Source organism: Tiliqua scincoides, chromosome 5 (assembly GCF_035046505.1).
Source record: "Tiliqua scincoides isolate rTilSci1 chromosome 5, rTilSci1.hap2, whole genome shotgun sequence".
In the NCBI taxonomy this organism is placed as follows: domain Eukaryota; kingdom Metazoa; phylum Chordata; class Lepidosauria; order Squamata; family Scincidae; genus Tiliqua; species Tiliqua scincoides.
The window spans coordinates 40,393,081-40,417,595 of NC_089825.1; the positions used below are offsets into that span (position 1 = coordinate 40,393,081).

Below are 24,515 nucleotides of genomic sequence, written 5' to 3' on the forward strand. Positions count from 1 at the left end.
GAATGTTCCCTTCCCTTCCCTCGGAGCTGCATTGCCTATGTCAGTGCTGGAAAGTGGGTTAGGATTGTGTCCTCAGAGCACAATCCTATCCAATTTTCCAGTGCTGGTGCTGCTGTGCCTATGGGGTATGCACTACTTCCTGTGTTGGGGATGCAGTCTTAGAGTCCTCCTTAAGGTATGGGAACATTTGTTCCCTTACCCTGGGGTTGCATTGCAGTTGCGCCGGTGCTGGAAAGTTGGAAAGGATTGGGCTGTTAGTCTCTTAGCTTTCCAAGCACCCTGTCATACTTCCTTGTTCTTCCAGGGAACAATACCTTCTTGAGGTTCTAGCTTTTTCCTTCACACAAGATGTGAAGAGAAAGGGGAATGTGAAAGTTTACTGAGAGAAGGCAAAATTTTGTTTTAGATCAATTGATTTGGCACACCAACATTCATCTCCTGTAGTGATATAACAGATCTTATTTAAAAATGTGAAAATAATTTTTTGAACAATGTTTTGTTGTATATAATCTGTTTCCTCTTAATCTGCTACCTTTGCCCCCTGTGCAATCAGTCCTGTGCCACAAAGTGTATTGTTGCTGGGCTCAGGAACAGTACTCTTAAGTGGTTGAGGAAGGCACATTAATTAAATCTGTATTGTATAATGCTTGTATCTGTGAAGCTTCTGATAGTGACCAGCTGAGCCAGTATGGTGATCTAAGGGAACTGTGGTGAACTTGGGGAACTTTTTTCAATGTTCTGTCAGAGAAGGGAAAGTTGTCAGTTTGAGTAGGATTAAAGTCTCACATGGGTGAGCTGTGGGAGGTCCTGGGACATAGGGAGGCTAAAGAATGTGGAAGCTGGAGGATGGGTGCTTGCTGGGGAATGGACTGAAACAGTCATCTGAAGAAGGGGTAGGTGGTTTGGGAACTGAGGCAAGAGAGGGAACTTGGGAGAAACTTCACAGTCAAGAGAGGCTGTGTTCTGTTCACGGTGAGAAATGGACGAACTGCTAGGCAGCCTGGTCAATTGTGACTGTGCAGGCCTATTCATCTGCTCAGAATTGTCCCGTTTTGTTTGATGGAACTTATTCCCATGCATAGGACTGCAGCCTAAAAGAAGTGGTTTGTGGCCTACTGCCTTCACTTTCATACTAGGATTATACCCATTGTGATTTCTGCTGTCATTTTGGCATTGTGACCTGGCAACCCTAAAGGGACAAAAGTGCTGGAGTGGAGAGGGGGAGACACTGAATTTTACACATTGATTTAACTAATCAGCCAGTTCTTTAGCTGCAGGCAACTGGTCACCCTGGAATAACATTCATTCTGGTGTTATTAGTAAAGCTGGATGTTGCATGGTTTATGTGATACTGCTCTTTGCAATGTGATTTTTGTTGTTTGATGCTAATGGAAGAGACTTTTCTGTTACACGCTGTGAAGTAGGGCTATTCTTTTAAAATATTCTAGCTATTGAAGCAGATAGGCTAGCCTATTTTTAAATTGTGGAAACTTTCTACTAATAAAAAATATTGGAGTATTTCATTATACTCATTATACTTTTTCTCCTACAAGTTCCCAGAGGTTTTTTTTTGTTTTTTTGCCAGTGCAAGGCTGTTCTGGAATCTAAAAATTTTCCCATGACTTCAGGCTGCATTAAAGACTAGCATGACGCCAAAATAAAGGAAATAAGTTTCACTTTAGCATGACTGCAAAGGAGACCAGTTATAATAGGGCAGCAGTTAATGGCAATACATAACTCTTTCTGCTTCGAAACCTCTTATATGCTGCTGTTGTGTGGTTTTGTTGTTCCTAATACCCTTTGGGCTAAAATTATTACTAAGGACTTACGCACAAGATTACTTAAACAGGATCATTCCAGCAAAAAGCACTGACCTTTGCAGGAGAATAGATTACAAACTGATTTCCTAGTCCTTTATATAAAAACAAGGGACTCCTTAACCTCATTTTAAAGGTAATTACGATTATTTAAGAAATGAGTAGCTTACTGCAATATAAGAAATCATGGTGAAATTATGAGACCTCTGTGCAGTTTTTGAACATTTCAGAAAGACCCCTTTTACAGTCTTTCAGCCTTGCCATGTACATAAGGAATTCAATCAATTTTTCAGAAGGCATTCCTTATCTAGGAGAAGCTTGGTTGTAACTAAAAAAAGGAGTGAAAATTGGTCTGAAAGAAAGAATATTATCTTTTAACATTGTTTTCTATGAATACTGTATGTAGGATGCCTGCTACAGTATATGTTTAGTGTACAGAATGTTGTCTGTAATAATGGGAAGAGCAGCTCTATCTCCAAAATTAAATATATTTACATACTTAAATATATACTGTATTCAGTCGAGGGTCTGGAATTTTAATTGCCTGTCTCAAAAATTGCACAAAGTATGTTAAGTAAGCTGAAAGAAAACCATTTTTAAGGCTTGTTTACACAATTAATTGTCTAGAGCAAAGTTTGGTTCACAAACTTAGAGCAGTGTTTCCCAGACTTTGAGTTGGGACCCACCTATGGGCCGCGAGTCAATTTTTAGTGGGTCGTGAAATTTTTTTGAAACATTAAAAAAAAACGAACAAACATCACTTTGCAAGCACCCTTTGCCAGTTTGCAGAAGAATATTGCAGCAGCGGGCAATTCAGCTGGAGAGACCATTCTCACGGCTGGAATGCTAATGGTATGAAGTCCATCTTCATACCCTCAAATTAAAATGTCACATTTTCCAATTTTCTCTATTAACTGACATGCCATAAATTGCATGTAAATCCAGTCACTAACTGCACATCTTCTCTCCAGTTCTGCCTTCTGGGTACCCTGGAATGACTGTAAAGGTTTGTGGGAACAGTCCTTGAACTTCATTTCTAGGGAGAGTAGCAAATGTCTGTACACACATACTATATGTAAGGTCTCTAGCAATCTTGGGAGCACAGGATCCTGATTATTTATTAATTTTGTTAATAGAAATGTTATTTCTTTCTAGGTAACTTTTTTTTGTCTAGTAAAGCCATCTGTATTGCAATAGACTGCCATTTTTAAAAGTGGGTCCTGGTGATAAAAAGTTTGGAAAGCACTGGCCTAGAGCCATGATTCCCAAACTTTGTAGAAGCCCTAGAAGCTGTTACTTGATTTATAAATGCCAAGGGGTGTGGCTATAATGGTGATTGTTCAGCAGTACTCCCCCCCCCCAAGTAGCAGCATGTTTAAACCTTGATACAGATAGCCTAATCTGCCTTGTCAGTTTCACAAACCACCAATAATTGGATCATGACCCACTGTTGGTTCCTGGACCGATGGCCTAGACTAGAATTTTCTCCATTTAGTTGAGGTGTTACTCTAATGAATAGTTACAAGAAATGAATGAAATGAAAACTTCTTCAAGTTTTTATTGCAGTTACTGCTAAAGCAGGCATTCAGCCAGAGGTAGTCAGAGTCAAAGTCCACACATAATAAGGTCCTGAAAAGAACAAAATAACCTCTGCTGTGTACCTATTTAATCAATCAATCAATCAATCAATCAATCAATCAATCAATCAATCAATCAATCAATCAAACCTTTATTAGGCATAAAGTGTGTACCTATTTAGTTGGTACTAGAGCAAATCATTTCTTATAAACTACTCCAGAGGTTCTCAAACTAGGGCATTGCAATGCCCAAGCCTGAGAAGCCCTGCCTCTTCCCACTTAAGGGTTGGCGGGTAGGGGGAAGGCAGCAACACAGTCCTGAGGATCATGTTGCTGCTGGGGATGGGAGGGAGGTTTTTTACCTGCAGTCAGTGCCAGAGTACTGGCGTGTCTGGGTGGTCCAGGAAGTCCAGTGGAAGGCTTCCTAGACCCCCCCCCCCCAGGATTCTGGCACTGGCTGCACTTAAAAACCTACTCCCGTCCCTAGCACCAGTGAGGAACTACTCCATTTACAGTGCAATCCTGTGTGTGTCTACTAGAAAATAAGCTCCATTGAGCCAAATGGGACTTACTCCAAGTAAGTGTGTATAGCAGTGGTTCCCAAATTGTGGTTCCAGGATCCACCAGTGGATCACGATCCAATTTTTGGTGGCTCATGAAACTGACAGGGCAGATTTAGCTGTGTTCATCAAGGGTTAAACAACCTGCTACTTGGGGGGGGGGACACTACTGCTGCCCAATCACAGAGGCTTGAGCAGCTAGTAAAGTGAAACAAGGTGGGTTCTGATGCTAAAACATTTGGGAACAACTGGTGTATAGGATTGCAGCCATATTTATGTTCCATGCTTATGAGTAGTAAAAATACAGTGTTTTAGAGGCCTCACTAACTCCTGGCCTTCTTGAAAACAGATTTGAATATTAAACATAATGTAAAATTATGTCCCGAATAGTCTCACTAACTTGCATTTTGAACTTCAAATTGAGGAAATGCACTAAGACCTCAACATACATACTTGTTTCATTCCTGAGGTCTGTCTGGAAATCAGAACATTCAGACCTCCAAACAGCTGGCTCTTGCCAGCCCATCACAAAGAAAGAAAGCACCACAAAGGATGTACTGTGCCTGTGCAAAAGCACCAATGCAGCAGGCTGTGAGTTAGATGTCCGTAACCTGGAGACCCAGTGTATACCATGTTTCATTGCCACCTCTCAGCCTTTAGTTTCAATATTGTATTTTATTTTACATCTTTCCTGGCCTTCTTAAAAATTGTACAAGAGTCCAGCTGGAGTTGGTCCTTGAGATACACAATGTTGTCCTGAATGTGTGCAGAACTTCCTTTCTGTTCTTTCAGTCTCAAAAGGCGATATTGCATGGCTTTGTGTATTGCATTTTTCGGCTTCCCTCTTGAAAATGGGTGTGAGGGTCAAGTTGTTTGCACTTGAAGTGCAGAATTGTGCCATGAACATGTGTACTAAATTCTATTTTGATATCCCACTAGTCAATGATGTTACCTCACTAAAATAAACTAGTGAACAAATGGCATGCCAAGGGTACAGGGTGTCCACAAAGTCTCCTATACAAGCTTAAATGGTTTCAATCTCAAACCTACACAGTCTCGTGTAAAGGGACTTTGTGACCACTCTGAAGAAGTTAAACCCAAGGGTGGCACGTCTCTTGACACACACGCACACGTGTGCGCGCGCGCACACACACACACACACACACACACACACACACACACACAACACATAGCTATGCCACTGTGTTATGTGTATAAGTATGTGTATGTATATATACATATGTACATGTTGACTTTTCATTGGTGAGATTATATAAGGAACATGTGGCAAATGCATAAACAGCTATCTTAATGAAAATAGTAATCATTCCTCTAACATACCAATATGGTTATTACCTTACACTGTTCTCCTCTTTTACAGAATGCGAAAAGACTTCACACCAGTATTTCTGGAATTAGATAAATATGGTCTATTTATCTAGAGTTGGCAACTTAGAGTAAAATCTATTTGTCTTCATAAAGAACTTGTTTTCAACAGATAATTTTTCAGCCATGACTAGGGCTTGTCCCATCACAGCCCCTATTTATTTAATGTCATGTTTAGCAAATGAACCCTGTGTGAAAGTAACCAATAATGATTTTTTTATATCAGTACTGATTGTAGGTTTATACCCTTTCTTATTATTAAAAGTCATCCTCATATCTCAAAAATCTTATTTTGAACTCTCTGTTTTGTATGCTTCTTGTTTTGACTTACTTTTCTAGTAAGAAAGGAAAAGTCTTTGAATCTCTATAGTTTCTGTGCAAAATATGAAATTCAAGTTAGACCTTTGAGCATCTGTGAACATCTGTTCTGGAACCCCCATGGATAGCTGAAACGGCAGATACAGGTGAACGCCTGCCCCAGCAATCCAGTGGGCCACCCCCCCAGGTGCAAGGGGAGCTCTGCTCCTCTCACCTCTGGAGGGGCCCACCCCTGGGGGACTGGACCTGATCTGCAGATAACTGAATCCACGGATTTGAGGGTCTCCTGTATTTACAAGTTTCCTCTTCAGAGTATTGTCCATGAGAGTTAAATTTAAGATGAGTATGCAATGTTTTGAGTTTAAATGAATATGGGTCACAATCAGTTAACCTACTGAACATCACTGTAGTCGTAGTTCTAGTCATGCAATTCAGTTTGCAGTGCAGCTTAATCATGCAAGTTCTGTTGCAGTGTAATTTGCTCATTTAATTATATGGGCTTAAAAGGACTAGCCCCATGTTCAACTTGAAGAGTGTCTTAAATGTCTCTTCCTGTTAAAGCAACACAGAATATTATAAGCAGGAGGTTCATATAAACTGTTGCTATTCCTTTAAAAGTTGTCCTTTGTTTTGCAATATAAATAAATTTTATTTTGTTTTAAAAAACAAAATGAAAATGCAAAAGGGGATTTTAATAAAAAAAAAGATAGAACTTGCCAGATCTGAATTAGTGAAGGGTATTTTATTTAACATCTTTTAAGTAGTTCCAACTTCTCAGCAACTTGTCCATAAAGAGGAAAACTTTTAGCATAGTATTTCCATCCCTTTAGGCAAGGAAAATTCTTGTATATGTCAATGCAGGGCTGTCAGTTTAATTTAATTATTTGTAGACATCTGGACTAGCAGCCAGTGTTCTATTAGCATATCATAGGCAAACATCAGATTTCCCATTTGAGGCCAGAAAGAAACAACTGCTAGGTCACAATTTCTTTTCATCTGCTATTGACCACCTTAAGAATCAGATTTACCAGATTTGCATGTTACTGCTGTGTTCCCTACCATACATTTGTGTTTGACATCAAGCAAAACAGTTTTATCTTAAGAGTTAGTTTACTTCTAAAACTTTGTGCTGTTACATAAGGAGCATCTTGGGCCAAAGTGGCAGTTTAACAACAAAGACTGCAATCCTGTGCACACTTTCCTGAGAGTAAGCCCCATTGAAGATCATGGGACTTACTTCTGCATAGACAAGCATAGGATTGGGCTCTAAGTAAAGCATAGAAACAAGACAGAATTGGTTTTGGAACTAATCTTAAAATGTAATTGACATATAATCTTAAGATGTAATAGCCAAGACAAAATATATGGTTGCCAGGACTATGCACCTCCCTTTAGTCCTTGGTCTTGCATTGCAGCACTTGAAAAGGGTCAGAAAAATATCCCCCCCCCTCCGCATCCAAGCTTGCAGATGGATAAGGGTGGGCAGGGATAATCCACACAGTTGCATGGTGTGAAACGATCATGAGTCCAGGAACTGTCACTGCCCACATCCCCTTCTCCAGCTTCACCTTGGAGGGCAGCAGGAAACTGTTTGGTGTTGAGCAGGCAAGGCGCTGTGAGTGCCTCAATTGTCCAGAATGGCTAGTCCCAAACTCCTACTCCAGAGCTAGAGGGAAAAGCTTGCCACTTCCTTTTCACTGGACAGAGAAGGCTCTTGGGGCACCTCACTCTATCCAGAACATTAATCCAAGCCTTCCCTTTAAATAAAACTGGAGAAATGGGCAGACATACTTTATAAATTGTTGTTCAGAAGTCAGCACAATTGTGGGGGCAAGCCCCACCTCTAACTCCATGCCCTAGGTACCAGCCTTGGGGGGGGGGGGCATCACCACAAGTGACCAAAATCACTAAAATCGCAATGGTTAGGAATAATGCCATCATGCTATATACTGTTGAATGTGGAATTTACAGCAGAATGCAATTAAAAAACTAGAGTGAAATATCTCCATTCTTTCAAAAGTTATGGCCAAAAAAACCAGAAAACAAAAATGCATGAAACCCTGTGAAAACTGAGTCATATTGCGTGTTGACTCTTGAGTAGCTGAACTTGTCTTAGTCCATCGGAAAGACAGGCTGAGAGGTATCCAAAGACACCAGAATGGCCCCAGTCTGCTGAACGCAGCCCCCCAAAAAGGAAGAGAAGGAAGTCACCCCCGAGAAGGAAGTCCCCCCCTGAGTTGACAAATGTATTGAGCCCTATGGAAAGCAAAACTAAGCCATATGGTCACGTTTAGTTGCTAGTAAGCAAACATGCCTTGGCTCATGGTCAAGTTGGGCAAAGGGGAATGCAAGTCTAGCAGCATGTTTCTAATCTGATGAATGTGGAGCTCAACAAATGCTCCAGAAGGCACCCCCCATTAACAGAATAAAACAGAGGCTTCAACTGGTAAGGTGAATTTTTACTCATTTTTACACTTGTAAAACTGGGTGGATCCTGATAGTAGTATGTTTTAAATATAAGAATTTACATGAACTGGGTACTGGGTAGGGCTGAAAATCATACTGATTTTTTTTGTTGAGGGGGGAATGTTATTGCAGGCGGGCTACAGAGAAAATTCTCTTAGTGAAACAGGCTTCCCCTTATTTAATTATTTGTTTTTCTTTAATTTAATTATTTATAATTAATTTGCTTGATGATGTCACTTTCAGTCATGACATCACTTTTGGTGAGTCCTGGACAGATTGTCATTCTAAAAAGTCCAAGTGTGTAAAGTTAAGTGCATTGAGTTAAGTGCATTGCCTTAACTCAAAATAAACCAATGAGACATCCTGGGGTGGGGGCGTCACCCTAGTGCCCAAAAGTGTGGAAATAATTGTTTTTAGGAATAATACCATCTTGTTATATACCATTTAATGCAGAATTTAATCCATGGCTTGTGGGGAAATATTCACTGCATTTATTTTCTGGTTGTTATTATTCATTTCATTTCATTCATGTCATGTCATGACTATTACTATCTGTCTACCTACGTCACAGGGTTGTTGTGAGAACAAAATAAGGGGAGGAGCCATGCACACCACCCTGAGCTCCTTAGAGCAGTGTTTCTTATACTGTGGGTTGGGACCCACTAGGTGGATCGCGAGCCAATTTCAGATGGGTTCCCATTCATTTCAGTGTTTTATTTTTAATACAGGACTGTGCCACTTAAGAACAGACCACATATATGACAGTTGTCAAAGCACAATAAAGATGCTGTTAATGAGGCAATCGTGTCTCCCATAGCCTGCAACAGGGTGTTTGTTCACACAACAGAGAGGCTCTTAATACGAAGAAGAGGCAATTATCTCCAGTAGCCTGTGCAGCCAGTTAGTATCTGGCAGGGAGTGTCTGTTTACAGAACGAAGGCAATAAATTGGACTGAATGATCACTTAATGACCTAATTGCATAAGAACGGGGATCAGAGAATGTATCCCTGTTGTTAAGCGGCACACACCTGTATATTAGACTTGATGTTGCCATGGTATGTGACTGCATTTGGGGACATGTTTCAGATCTGTACTTTTAACGGGCTACTCTGTATATGCTTTTAATATAGTAAATGGGACCAGAGGCAGCCAATCCAGAGACATATGGCCCTCCCCTCAACCCCTCCCCCGACAACCAGGACCAGAGAGGGAAACAAACCAGGCAAAAACACACACAGCAGAGAATCCAGAGCTGCTTCCAAAACAGAGGGGAGCAAGAGGCAGCCAATCCAGAGACACTTGGCCCTCCCCTCAACCCCCTCCCCCTACAACCAAGGAGGGGTTGGAGGAGCTTGACAGTGTTGGAGGAGCTTGACAGTGAACCAACCCTAGAAGAACTTCACGTGACACTGGACTCCCTTGCCTTTGGCAAGGCACCTGGGAAAGACAGCATCCCTGCTGAGGTCCTAAAGTGCTGCAAAGAGATCATTGCCACTGAGCTGCATGAAATCCTCTGTCTCTGCTGGAGAGAAGGTGGAGTACCACAGGACATGAGGAATGCAAACATTGTCACTCTGTACAAGAACAAAGGCAACAGGGGTGACTGCAATAACTACCTTGGCATCTCTCTCCTTAGTGTTGTAGAAAAGCTGTTTGCCCGAGTTGCACTAAAGAGTCTCCAGGTACTTGCAGAGAGCGTCTATCCAGAATCACAGTGTGGATTCCGAGCCAACAGGTCCACCACCTGTTATTAGACAGCTGCAGGAGAAATGCAGGGAACAAGGACAGCCACTCTTTATAGCCTTCATAGCTCTCAAGAAGGCTTTCGACCTGGTCAGCAGGGACGGTCTCTTCAAGATTCTCCCCAAGATCGGATGTCCACCCAGGCTCCTCAGCATCATCAAGTCTTTCCACAAGGTCATGAAGGGCACTATAGGCTTTGATGGCTCCACATCAGACCCTTTTGACATCCGAAGCGGAGTGAAGCAGGGCTGTGTTCTTGCTCCAACCTTGTTTGGGATTTTTTTCGCTGTCCTGCTGAAGTATGCCTTTGGAACTGCAACAGAAGGCATCTATCTCTGGACCAGAACAGACGGAAAGCTCTTCAACCTCTCCAGACTGAAAGCAAAGTCCAAAGTCCAGCTGAAATGTCTGTGCATGAACTGGAGGTTGTCCATGCTGTGCAGCATGGCCTCTCCCAGTTTGAAGAGGCACTTGGGCAACAGACTGAGGCAAAGAGGCAAAGAAGGAAGGCCCACAGCCAGGGAGACACACCAGGGACAGACTACATTTGCTCCCAGTGTGGAAGGGACTGTCACTCCCGAATCGGCCTCTTCAGCCATACTAGACGCTATTCCAGAACCACTTTTCAGAGCGCGATACCATAGTCTCCCAAGACTGAAGGATGCCAATTGTTAAAAATTTTCCTGCAGGATGATGTCACTTCCGATCATTACAGCATTTCTGGTGGGTTCCGACAGATTCTCATTCTAAAAAATGGGTCCCGGTGCTAATCATGAACTTAGGGCAGTGGTTCTCACACATTTAGCACTGGGACCCTCTTTTTAAAATGAGAATCTGTCAGGACCCGCCAGAAGTGATGTCATGATTGGAAGTGACATCATGAAGCAGGAAAATTTTTAACAATCCTAGGCTGCCATCCTACCCACACTTACCCAGGAGTAAGTCCCATTTACTATCATTGTTAAAAGCATATACATAGTAGCTTGTTAAAAGCATAGGTCAGTAACATTTCCCCCAATGCAGTCACAGACCACGGTAGCATCAAGTCTAATATATTCATAATAAAATACTGAAAGGAATGGGGGCCCACCTGAAACAGGCTCATGATCCTCCTAGTGGGTCCCAACCCACAGTTTGAGAAACACTGCCTTAGGGGAAAGGTCTTATAAAAATTTGAAAAAATAATTAATTTTGTTGTAGGGGCATGACAAAAATGTATGGGCTGTGGGCTTCAAATGACATGGCTATGCCACTGCTCCAAACCACAGAGAGACTGTGACCTGGAGACAGGGTTGAGCAGTGAAGTGGCTAAGTTTGCAGATGACACCAAACTTTTCCGAGTGGTAAAGACCAGAAGTGATTGTGAGGAGCTCCAGAAGGATCTCTCCAGACTGGCAGAATGGGCAGCAAAATGGCAGATGCGCTTCAATGTCAGTAAGTGTAAAGTCATGCACATTGGGGCAAAAAATCAAAACTTTAGATATAGGCTGATGGGTTCTGAGCTGTCTGTGACAGATCAGGAGAGAGATCTTGGGGTGGTGGTGGACGGGTCGATGAAAGTGTCGACCCAATGTGCGGCAGCAGTGAAGAAGGCCAATTCTATGCTTGGGATCATTAGGAAGGGTATTGAGAACAAAACGGTTAGTATTATAATGCCGTTGTACAAATCTATGGTAAGGCCACACCTGGAGTATTGTGTCCAGTTCTGGTCGCCGCATCTCAAAAAAGACATAGTGGAAATGGAAAAGGTGCAAAAGAGAGCGACTAAGATGATTACGGGGCTGGGGCACCTTCCTTATGAGGAAAGGCTACGGCGTTTGGGCCTCTTCAGCCTAGAAAAGAGACGCTTGAGGGGGGACATGATTGAGACATACAAAATTATGCAGGGGATGGACAGAGTGGATAGGGAGATGCTCTTTATACTCTCACATAATACCAGAACCAGGGGACATCCACTAAAATTGAGTGTTGGGCGGGTTAGGACAGACAAAAGAAAATATTTCTTTACTCAGCGTGTGGTCGGTCTGTGGAACTCCTTGCCACAGGATGTGGTGCTGGCGTCTAGCCTAGACGCCTTTAAAAGGGGATTGGACGAGTTTCTGGAGGAAAAATCCATTATGGGGTACAAGCCATGATGTGTATGCGCAACCTCCTGATTTTAGGAATGGGTTAAGTCAGAATGCCAGATGTAGGGGAGAGCACCAGGATGAGGTCTCTTGTTATCTGGTGTGCTCCCTGGGGCATTTGGTGGGCCGCTGTGAGATACAGGAAGCTGGACTAGATGGGCCTATGGCCTGATCCAGTGGGGCTGTTCTTATGTTCTTATGTTCTTATGTTCTTACTGCCACCTCACCTAACCCCATACCATTAAAAGGATGGCAAGTGGAAGTGTGGAATCCTGCCCCTGATATGGAACCACGTTCCAGACATATAGACAAGCAAGATTACCAAACAATCCCTACGAAACTAACCTCTTGAGCAACACAACATTTGTAAATATGCAGTATGAGCTCAGAAGAAGGAAAGATCTGAAGACTGTAAATGTGGGCCTTGATTCAAATGACCTGGCTTCCCAAGTTAATTGAGTCTGAGTTATAGATGGCCACATCAGCACTTTCACATAGGCACAGTATGTCCTTTGGGGGTGCTTTTGCAGAAGAGAAATAGTGTTGTACCAGCAAGAGTCTGAAGTTTTGAGCTGCATACATTTCAGTTTATTACAGACCTCTGGAACTGAGCCTGTATGTAAGTAGGGGATTTAGTATAATTATGAAACTAAGATCAAGATAAACTTCTTTTTCTTGAACAGTAGTGCTCCTGTGCCGAATGACAAACTGTTATTGAAATGGATAAAAGGGAATTTCAAAAGTAGTTTGTGGTATGTGATTTCCCCTTGGAAATCCAAATAGCTCAAGCCATTTTTTGGAGTCTCTACCAGTTCTGAATTTGTGCCGCTATCTATAAAAGGCCCAATAAAGTTGTGGCATTGTTACCAAATATCTCTGAACTTGGTGGGCACTATTAAGACACATGGGCCTTAGTCTGTAGTCATTAGGAAAGCCATAGGAAAGCATTAGGAATAGGAAAGCATTAGGAATAGGAATAGCCATAGGAAAGCAAAGTCAAAGGAAAGCATTAGGAAAGCCATATGCAGATCAAGCAGAGTAATGCCTAGTGATTAGTGCTTAGCACACCCTGCTCTTCACTGATTTGCTAGGTTAGCAGCTGTATGGGATGGGAACTGGTAGAGACAAGCTGCCACTGTCCCAGTCTGTGTTCTTGCTCCCTGCAGGGAGCCTGCATGGTAGAGGGAGGAGTCTAATAGAACATTAACAGAACCTGCTTCCTGTTAACATTCTGGCCATGTCCCTCTAGCATGCAAAGCTGCTTGCCTGCATGTTGTGTTTCTGTGTTAAGCAAGTCATTGTTCCTGTGTTAGGCAAGAAAATTAAAAAAAAACACGAAGATAATGGGCATGGGTTGGGGTGGGGCTACGGAGAACTGTGGATAAGTGAAACCACAGATACCAGATCCACAGACACATGGGGGGATAAACACCTGTATCCAAAAATAAGGAAAAATAGGCAAAATGTAGGAGGGAAAGCAGAGGATTTATTGCAATATCTCGGGTATTTGTCACATCAGTATATTTGTCACAAGAGCATTAAAATTATCATTGAATTTTTCCTATGTGTAGGTCTTTGGTTTCAAGGATAAATGAAGATTATTAGTAAGCATTGCTGCTAAACATAATCTGGGATTTTTCAGTTTCACTTCCAAATGCAAATCATCCTGATTTTAATTAGTTAATTAGTTTCCTTTGCTTCTATGCAGTAGTTAAAAATAGTGCATTGCTGCCTTAAGAAGGAATTCCAGACCCAGTCCAATAAATAAGAAGGCTATAGATTTGCTTTTCTTTTTTTCTTTTTGGACAAGTGAATTTATGGGCTACAAGCTCAGAGCGACACTTCAGTTACACTGTTATAAATTTATTAGTACAAGCAGGAAGAGTGCAAACTTAAAACAAATACAGAAAATGTCATCATAAATTATTACCTTATAAATCTCGCTGCAGTTTTGTTCCTTTCCCCAAGCTTTATTACATGTAAGGGAAATGGCTCTGACTTTAGTCTAATTGGCATAACGTTAAGGTTCATTTCAGATTATGCAGTAAAGCAACTTGTTCTGCATTACAGCCATCAAATACATTAAGCCATCAAATACATTGGGTTACTGCTAATGTTCAGTTAACATTAATATGCTTTTAATACATATTGCTAGATGTAATAGATTTTATCACCCCCTCACCCCCCAGCAAACCATTTTTCCAGGGTTTGGTGGAAAGCTAAAGTCTCAGCCCTAAAATAGGATGTACCATTGATTATTGTGCAGGTGCAACATTGACATTATTCTGACATTGAGGGGTATGTTTTGCTGGCCAAGGATAGACAAAATACAGAGTTATTTGTGGTCTGTGCAGCAAACTTGCTGTCTGTGTTGATTGTGGCTGACTGGACTGTTTCCTGTGGTCCCCAAATCATGTTGCTGCCAACACAAGCGCTTTTGTCTCTTAGGTGTGCCTATTTCGTGTGATGCACTGATATATCAGTAAGTTGCTGATATGACAGCATTGTTGCTAGCAGTTAGGGTCACCATTCTGTGGACCAAGCATTCTGTGGGTGTTTGTATGTTGCCCCAGTGAGTGAAAGGGTGAGAGCAAAGGTTCTGCTTTATAAAGAGTTTCTTGTTCCTGTTTCAAGTGGGTACTAAGAGTATGAAGGGGAAGGGAGGAGGTTCTGGCTTGTTCACTTCCGTTGTGGATTTCTTCACTGTAGGTAGAAGTGAATGATGAAACAGGTTTGATTCCTCCAGGAGCTGAATAGATGGTGCACAGGCTGAAGACTTGCTCACAGTCTCCCCATGGACTGGACCAGTTAATGAGCAAACAACCCATTTGTTTGCCTATGTAATAAACTGTTGTAAGTGGTAAGGAGCTTTTTCTATTGAAGGCATGATAGGGAAGTACTATAACTCAGTGGCAGAGCAGCTGCCCTGCATGGAGAAGGTCTCTGGTTCAGTCACTGCTATCTCAAGGTGGGGCTAGTGAAGACCCCCCCCATCTGAAACTCTGGAGAACTGCTGCCAATCAAATAATATTGATCTAGATCAGGGGTGCCCAAACCCCGGCCCGGGGGCCACTCGCGGCCCTCGAGGCCTCTCAATGTGGCCCTCAGGGACCCCCCAGTCTCCAATGAGCCTCTGGCCCTCCTGAGATTTGTTGAAGCCCACACTGGCCCAATGCAACTGCTCTCAGCGTGAGGGCGACTGTTTGACCTCTTGCGTGAGCTGTGGGATGAAGGCTCACTCCACTGCTTGCTGTTTCGCATCTGTGATGCAGCAGCGGCAGCAAAGGAAAGGCCATCCTTGCTTTGTGCAAGGCCTTTTATAGGCCTTAAGCTATTGCAAGACCTTCATTCATTCATATAAGTTCATCTTTAGTATATTCATTTATGTAAACTTATGTAAATTTATTCAAATTTTAAATGTAAATTGATTCTTTTTTTGGCCCGGCCCCCGACACAGTGTCAGAGAGCTGATGTGGCCCTCCTGCCGAAAACTTTGAACACCCCTGATCTAGATGAACGTTTCACTCCGTACAAGGCAGTAGCAAATCATATAACATGATTTTAATTCCAGTAGGTGCAGTTGTGAGATGTTTAAAGTGGAAATGGATATGAATACTGAGGACTTGGTATACAGTACTCATCACTGATTATATTGCAGGCGCTGTCCAATAAGTGTCTGTAACACCTTGCAGTGCTCAAAATCAGAATTGACACCCTAACTGGAGGAAAAACATATTTAAAATACTGCACTTTAAGTAATAAGAACATGTGATAACCATGTAACAGAACCATCATTGCCTGAATTGCCACCAATTGAATAAAAGTGGTGTGTTTATTGTACAGAAAACAGACCTGGTAAGACTCTCTCTTAATATACCATTCCAGCATTTTACATGCCTGACAATGAAGTTTAAAAACAAAACAGAATACCTTTACATACTTTCATAATGAGGTTTGTTTATACTTTTCAATTGATAAGGTTATGAATAGTCCTGAGAATTATGTTTGGTGCACACAGTGTTGTTTGCAGTGCAATGATGATTCATTGACTGTGGGAAAAGTTCACCCTAGCATGGATTTTTTTTCTGATTTGCCGTGATCTATGTTTATCATTTAGTCTGATGGATTTCTTTCAGTGATACATTCCAGGAGAGTAGCTGTGGTGTTCTCTGTCACCAAGACAGCAGATAGTACTGTCTAGTATCTTTAAAATAGATTGGGGCATGAGTTTTGTAGATAAAAGACTACTTGATCAGGTGCTTTAGATTTGTAACCATTTTTGTAGTTTTCCAAAAGAATTACAATTTGATTCTTCCATTTAGTAAGTGGAAAGGCAGGCAGAATTTCCTGCACCATTTAAACTGCTGTTTTCCCTCTCTTGTTTACTTGCATGAATTTAGTATATATGCAGAGCAAAGTGCATATAAGATACGAGCAAGTAAATTCATGCAAATAAAGTGCATATAAGATGCGGACCAACTGTCTTGTCATTTTTGATGTGGAATTTTTGTCCTCATATTCTTTTGTGTATGGCCTGATGTGTTTATCCTACCAAAATTGCAGAAAGGGACTAGATCAGGGGTGTCAAACATGGCTGGATATGGCCCCCAGAAGCTTTTTATCTGGCCCTCAGCTGCTGAGGTGTTACAGCTGAAATGGCAGCCCACATGAAAATTGGGCTTTCCCAAATCTTGAAATATGATCAAGATTTGCGTTCTTTCTCTTCTGTCATTTACAATTAATGAGTTTTTATATGACAACAGGGTCTGATTTCTGGCCATTAGCTGCTTAATATTGTCACTTTCTGCTTAATGACATCACTTCCGGCCCTCAGCTTGAGCCCTGAATGCTAACTTCGGCCCTCTGTATGAAATGAGTTTGATACCCCTTGGACTAGATAATAACATACAGTATATCAAAGATATAATTTGTGGATAATGATATATGTCATGGAGGATGAGAAAGTGAATGAGTTCCTGATAGTATAGCTAACATTATTGGCTCCTGCAATGTTGCTTGGGTAGACATTATGAGAGTGTTGACATCTTGTCTTGATTTTTCTGTTTCTAATGATCATATAAAGTGAATTATGGAGTATAAGGAAGCTATGCTTTGTGAGTCATATACACTCTTTTCATGCTATTTGATTGACTTTGTTGGTATTTGATGGAGGGTTTCTTTTATACTCCTGAAGCCATTCACCTAAAGTAAATTGTGTTTATGTCAAAGGAATAAGTTTAGGATTGAATTCCTATAAATTCTTAGTAAAATGACTAACTTAGCACAAGGCCAGCCTATTTCACAAATTTAATTTGAGCTGAGTTGTAATTCTAGAAAGATTCTTGAGGCACTGACATGCTGGATTATGACTTTTCACCTAAAACTGTTGATCTCTTTTGGAAACTGAAGCTTTGATTGAATCCCAAGCACCATTATCTCACATAGATTCAGAAGAAGTTGCCTTGTACTGATGCAGACTGTTGATTGGTCCATCTAACTCTGGCAGTTGTCCGGGGTTTCAGGAAGTGTTTGCCAGCCCTACCTAGTGATGTCAGAGATTGAACCTGGGACCTTTTGCATGCATCTGTCCTGCCACTGAGCAGTGACCCTTTGTCTCAGGCCAGCCCACAGCCTGTGCAGTTCTTTTTAAGTTTGGAAGAAAGGAGTACACCAAGCTCAAGTCAAGTGCAGGAATCTTTTTTATTCCTAGTGCACAAACAGGCATAAAGTGCACAAATAAAATAGACAGACTTATGGATATCTATGGAACGGCGCAGGGGTATGGAGAAGGTCGAGAGTTGAGCGAATGTTGGGTTAGAATAGGGAGGTTATATTGGGGTGCGGGGTGCTCATTGGCCAAGATGTGTCAGTCATCCGCCAATGAGGGCACTCCCAACCTGTTGCTGAAGTTCACAGCTGGCAAGAATAAGATAGCATGAGATGGGCCTAGCCTTTCCGTCTTTGCTTGGGCCCAAGTTCTCATTGTGGAGGGCAGGTACTGGCTTTGGTTGTTACACCCTTTCTTTGAGAATTGCCTCATTAGCAGATCAATATGTGCTTTTGTTGGCATGTGCAAATTGGAAAGTTTGTAAAGTCTGCATGCACATTGTAGTATGCATGGGGCCTTGGAGGGAGGCACTAACCTTTGCATTTCTTTGGTAAGCTTAGCATATGTGATGGTCTGATGTTAATGGCAGTTTATTTTTCATTGGGGGGAGGGCTGACTTTCAACTCCTGTAATGTTCCAAGATGTCTAACCACCATTTGTTACCCACATGTCTTATCCTCATTCTCCATCATCTTATCACGTGAGAACAGCTGATATGAGTAAAATGCTAAAGTGGCTTCTATGTAGCAGTTGTGTAGATATGTCCTAGTATGGACAAATGTTATCACTCTCAGTGAGGCAGATCTTTCTTTTAGAGTGTGCATTGTAATACAAATGTGTTCTGTTTTTGATATCTTTGTGGTTTCAAAAGTTTAACCTCCTGGCTCATATCCATTGTTCTCTATAGTGTCCTTCCCTGCCACTTCAAATAACATTTATTGCAAATGCCTGCAGGGCTTTCACAGTTCACATTGTTCCCTATCAGTTTGTGTTCTTGATTTTTCTATTAGGATGATAGTTGCGCTTAATGCCCCTTCATAAAACCAGATTGCAGAAATATTTCTGCATTGTGGATGATGCTGCCTTAGTTTTTCTATTGATTATTATCTTTCCAGCTAAAAGCCTGTTAAAGTTTGAAAGGAAGTAGGGAGGAGGGATAGCTAATAAGAGTCCTATTCTAAGTTTGGTTTGCCACCCATTCCTTATACCTCCATGTGTCGCATTCCACATTCTATTCCTATCTAGTACTGATGCTGTAGGCACAATAAGATGTAAAGTGAGATTTTCCAGCTTTTTCTTCTGAATTGGATACTGTCTTGAGAAACTCGTATCTTTTTCCTTGTGTGGGGGAAAAAGCAGCTTGAGGAGGAATTGGTTCACCACTCAGTGTTGGAGCCACATACATTATATACTTCAGGGACCATCAAAATCAATGGAGTAACACTATAAGAAAACTTATTTAAAATGCCAGAGGCTGACAAATATCCTTTAACATTTTAGCTGTTTCTAAAGAGCAAGCACCATATATCACATACTTCTAGTTCACCATAATTCCTTGAAAACACCTTCCCCAAATACATAGTACAGCAATGCCTCAGATAACACTGCTTCCTTTAGTGAGCTGTCTCGCTACAGCGCACTTCATCCTGAACTGACAGCTGCTGCAGCCAAGACCATAAGGTTGGCATTCTGGCCAATCAACACCATTGACATTCTCAATTATGTGTCCTACAGCACTGTTTCTGACAGTACCTGGCTTTTGAGGAACACATCTCCACATTATTGTCTTATCTGTCCCCATTCCAGCAATGCCGTTAGGAACAGCCAAATAGGTGAAAGCTAAAGTCCTGTGCACACTTTCCTGGAAGTAAGCCTGAATGAACACAGTGGGACTTACCTCTGAGTAAACATGTATAGGGTTGCATTGCTAATCTCTTCCTCCTGACTTGAAATGTCTATTCCTTCTGTCATTGCAAAAGTCAAGCCTGTAAACTCAGGTCACATATTTGTAATATTTATGTGCTTATTATAGTTTTATTATATCAAAATCAGGCAGACACAGTGAAAGCCCAAATTGATTGATTGATTGATTGGATTTGTAATCCGCCTTCCTCCCCAAAGGGCCCCCGAGGCAGCTAACAACATTTAAAAGTCATAAAATATATAAAATAAAACAATTATAAAATAGATAATAAAACTACAGCAATAAATACAGCAGTAAAACAAATTTAACAAATTGTTGAAAAGCAGCCATCATGCCCTCCATCAGGCAAAGGCCTTCTGAAATAAAAAAAAGTGTTGAGGCCTCACCGGAAGGTTAATAAAGAGGAAGCTGTTCGCAACTCAAAGGGGAGGGAATTCCACAATACAGGTGCCACCACCAAGAAGGCCCTATTTGTGGCTACCATCTCCCTAACCTCTCTTGATGACGGCACAACCAACAGGGCCCCCTCTGATGACCAAAGAGGTTATAATATTTAAGGTGTTAAAGGATGCTTTTAAAGTGTTTTGCCTTTTCTTGTACAGGGGTCTGTGTGCAGAGCTTGTCTTAATATAACTTACAAAGACACTGAACTCTTGCAGGTATCTGTGGTTTTATGTGACAGGCCAGCTTTTGAAAAACCAATCTTATTCACCTTAACGGCATGGGAGCTCAGATCTGTAAGAGCATGGCAGAGAGCTAAAAGTTCAATTGCCAATATTATTAGGAGTGAAGAAAACAAAGCACTAGCAGTATCAGGCCCCCAAGAAACAAGATGCTACCACCCTCAGTCCGTTATGGGAAATTATGTAAATGCATGATGAGTGTTGATATGAATGAACTCCTGGTAAAACTCAGGAACTAAACCCTGTGATTCAATGCTTGCACTCTAACCCCTGTCATCATCACAACATGAGTTCTTCAGGGCAGATAAATGTAGTATGTATCCCCAAAGTTCCTTGAAATCCTTACCCTGGCACCCAAAGGCATTAATTGGTAAATCTGATTGGACAGGTGAGCATAATTGTTCTGTCTTCACCACTAGGACTGAAATCACCCTCAGACATTCAAAGTATGCTACTGCCTCCCTGGTTAAAGAGCAGTAGGACTCTTTACAGATTAAAGGGGGAGATACCTAACTGGAGCACAAAATAAAATTCTGCCATCTTCCCATCACTAACTAGCCAACTGGCCTCAAGGCTTATGTGTGCTCCCATGTTGACTAAGAGGATAAAGGCATTAATGAAGGGTGAGATAATGCCTAGAAACTTCCCCCTCCTGATCTGCATATTCTGATAACTTCCTGAAAGAAAGGAAGCTGATATAATATGAGGCCAATACATGAAAGTATTCAAAAATGTCTGCATAGTGGGGGGATTGTACACCTTACCATTCCAGTGGAATTCTGCACTATGCCAGTGCAACTCTTGTTTTGTTGTGTTCCCAACTATTGTAACTAATTGCCCAAGGCCCAGAAGAAGGGAAGGGGGTTGCCAGTTCCCCGAGTTTCTTCTCTTCTTGCCCCCATGCTTGCTCTGTGAGAAACTCAAAATAGAATTTGTTCTTGGCCCCTCCTTCCTTCTGGGTTGTTGAGGACAAAAGGAGGGATAAACTCTATATACCACCCTGAGGTTCTTGGAGAAAAGGCTGTATGAAAATGTGAAAAATAAATAATGGCTATAAAAGATAATAAATACTAAGGCTAATCCACTGTGCATGAACATCAGAATTTGTGGACAGGTTAGTCCCAAAAGTCTTTTAAATGTAGAGGTGTTTTCATGTTATATGACAAATACATTACTAACTTTTCTCTTCTCTATTTTCAGGATGGTACAAAGCAAAAAAGAGAACGTAAAAAGACGGTGTCATTTAGCAGCATGCCAACAGAGAAGAAGATCAGTAGTGCAAGTGACTGTATTAATGCCATGGTTGAAGGCTCAGAACTCAAAAAGGTTCGGTCCAACTCTAGAGTATACCATCGATACTTCCTTTTAGATGCAGATATGCAGTCGCTACGTTGGGAACCTTCAAAGAAGGATTCTGAAAAAGCAAGGATTGATGTGAAATCTGTCAAAGAAGTGAGAACAGGGAAAAATACAGACATTTTTCGTAGCAATGGAATTTCTGACCAGATCTCAGAAGACTGTGCATTTTCTATTATTTATGGAGATAATTATGAGTCTTTAGATCTTGTTGCAAATTCTGCAGATGTTGCAAACATTTGGGTTACTGGGCTCCGATACTTGATATCGTATGGAAAACATACACTAGATATGCTAGAAAGTAGCCAAGATAAAATGCGGACTTCATGGGTTTCACATATGTTTCATGAAACAGATGTAGATAATTTGGGGCGTATATCGTTGTGTAGAGCTGTGCAATTTATAAAAAACCTAAATCCTGGTTTGAAAATGAGCAAAATTGAAATAAAGTTCAAAGAGCTACACCGATCAAAAGACAAACCTGGCACTGAAGTAACGAAGGAAGAGTTTATTGAAGTTTTTCATGAGCTTTGCACTCGCCCTGAAATATATTTCTTGTTAGTTCAGTTTTCTAGCAATAAAGAATTCCTCGACACCAAGGACCTAATGATGTTTTTAGAAGCAGAACAGGGTATGGCACATGTCACTGAAGAGATAAGTCTTGACATTATTTGCAAATATGAGCCATCTCAAGAAGGCCAGGAAAAGGGCTGGCTTTCTATAGATGGTTTTACAAATTATCTCACTTCACCAGAATGTCATATATTTGATCCAGAGCATAAAAAGGTGTGTCAAGACATGAATCAACCTTTATCTCATTATTTCATAAACTCATCTCATAATACGTACTTGATAGAGGACCAGTTTCGAGGCCCGTCAGATATCACTGGATACATCCGTGCTCTGAAAATGGGGTGTCGAAGTGTTGAATTGGATGTATGGGATGGTCCCGACAACGAGCCTGTAATTTACACAGGGCATACAATGACCTCACAGATAGTCTTCCGTAGTGTAATTGACATTATTAACAAATATGCGTTCTTTGCTTCGGACTATCCTCTTATACTGTGCTTAGAAAATCATTGTTCTCTCAAGCAACAGAAAGTGATGGTTCAGCATATGAAAAAAATACTGGGGGACAAGCTGTACACAGAATCTCCAAACATAGAGGAATCCTATCTGCCTTCTCCAGAATCTCTTAAAGTAAAAATACTAATTAAAGCCAAGAAGTTATCTTCTAATTGCTCTGGACTAGAGGGAGATGTTACAGATGAAGATGAAGGATTGGAAATGTCCCAGAGAATGGGGAAGGAGGGTGTGGAACAACAGACTGTTGTGACAGTAAAAAGGTTCCAGCTCTGTAAAGAGCTTTCAGATCTGGTAAGCATATGCAAGTCAGTTCAGTTCAAAGATTTTCAGGCTACATTTCAGCTTCAGAAATACTGGGAGGTTTGCTCCTTTAATGAAGTGCTTGCTACCAAATATGCCAACGAAAACCCTGGAGACTTTGTGAATTACAACAAGCGTTTCCTTGCCAGAGTGTTTCCTAGCCCTATGAGGATTGATTCTAGTAATATGAATCCACAAGATTTTTGGAAGTGTGGCTGTCAGATAGTGGCAATGAACTTTCAGACACCTGGATTAATGATGGATCTCAACATTGGTTGGTTTCGACAAAATGGAAACTGTGGTTATGTGCTGCGACCAGCTATCATGCGAGAAGAGATATCTTTCTTCAGCGCAAATACAAAAGACACTGTGCCTGGAGTTTCGCCCCAGCTTCTTCATGTTAAGATTATCAGTGGACAGAACTTTCCAAAACCAAAAGGATCAGGTGCCAAAGGTGATGTTGTAGATCCATATGTCTATGTCGAAATTCATGGAATCCCCGCAGACTGTGCAGAGCAAAGGACAAAAACTGTACATCAGAATGGGGATAACCCAATTTTCGATGAGAGCTTTGAATTTCAGATTAATCTACCTGAACTTGCCATGGTGCGTTTTGTGGTGCTAGATGATGATTATATTGGGGATGAATTCATTGGGCAGTACACAATTCCCTTTGAGTGTTTACAGACAGGTTATCGGCATGTTCCACTGCAATCTTTGACAGGAGAAGCTCTAGCACATGCTTCCTTATTTGTACATGTTGCTATTACTAACCGAAGGGGTGGTGGGAAGCCACATAAACGGGGTCTCTCTGTCAGGAAAAGCAAGAAATCCAGAGAATATGCCTCTATGAGGACACTGTGGATTAAAATCATTGATGAAGTATTCAAGAATGCTCTTCAACCTATACGGGATGCCACGGATTTGAGGGAAAACATGCAGGTACGGTCTTTTACTTTTTGAGTAGAGTGGCATTTTCATTTGTATATGTTGATGTAATACAGATTTCTGGAATGGATGATGGGACATAAGTATAGAAGATGTTTAGTTATTGAGTGATGATATAAGGATGTGTTGTAAAATAATGTATGTGATCCAGCTATTCTTCTGAAGGTCAAATGATTATAGATGGGCAAACTAGATGTTGCTACTCATTTTCTCTATGTACTTGGTGGGTCAACATTTGATAGATAGGTAAACTGAGTTCATTGAAAAGCACTGTGTCTGGAGTGAGATGATAGCTCTTTCTATGGGATATGATCTGCAGTGACTTATAGTGCAATCCTATGCATGTTTACTCTGAAGAAATTCTCACTGTATGCAACAGGGTTTACTTTCCTGTAAGCATGTATAGGATTGTATGCCTTATTTCACATACATGTCACCATTTGGTGCTGAAATCCTTAAAGATCAGAATGTGTGAGCAAGCTCATACTTTTGTAGGAAGGGGTTAAACAAGACTTTGTAAATGGAGTCCTGATCTTTGTTGTTGTTGTTGTTGTTATATCAGTGTACTTTTCCCCACACTAATGGGAAATCTTTCAAAGGAACTCTATACGTT

General features: G+C 41.2%; 1 protein-coding gene across 1 annotated transcript in view; it reads left to right on the top strand.

Annotated features, from left to right (window-relative positions):
• The window catches only part of PLCL2 (phospholipase C like 2), a 106,633-nt gene that overhangs the window by 44,074 nt on the left and 38,044 nt on the right, over positions 1-24,515 (top strand). Inside the window, exon 2 of the mRNA XM_066631440.1 lies at positions 21,410-23,896. Within this exon, the coding sequence (XP_066487537.1) occupies positions 21,461-23,896 (2,436 nt within the window). The 5' untranslated portion in view covers positions 21,410-21,460. The remainder of the gene's footprint in view (positions 1-21,409; positions 23,897-24,515) is intronic.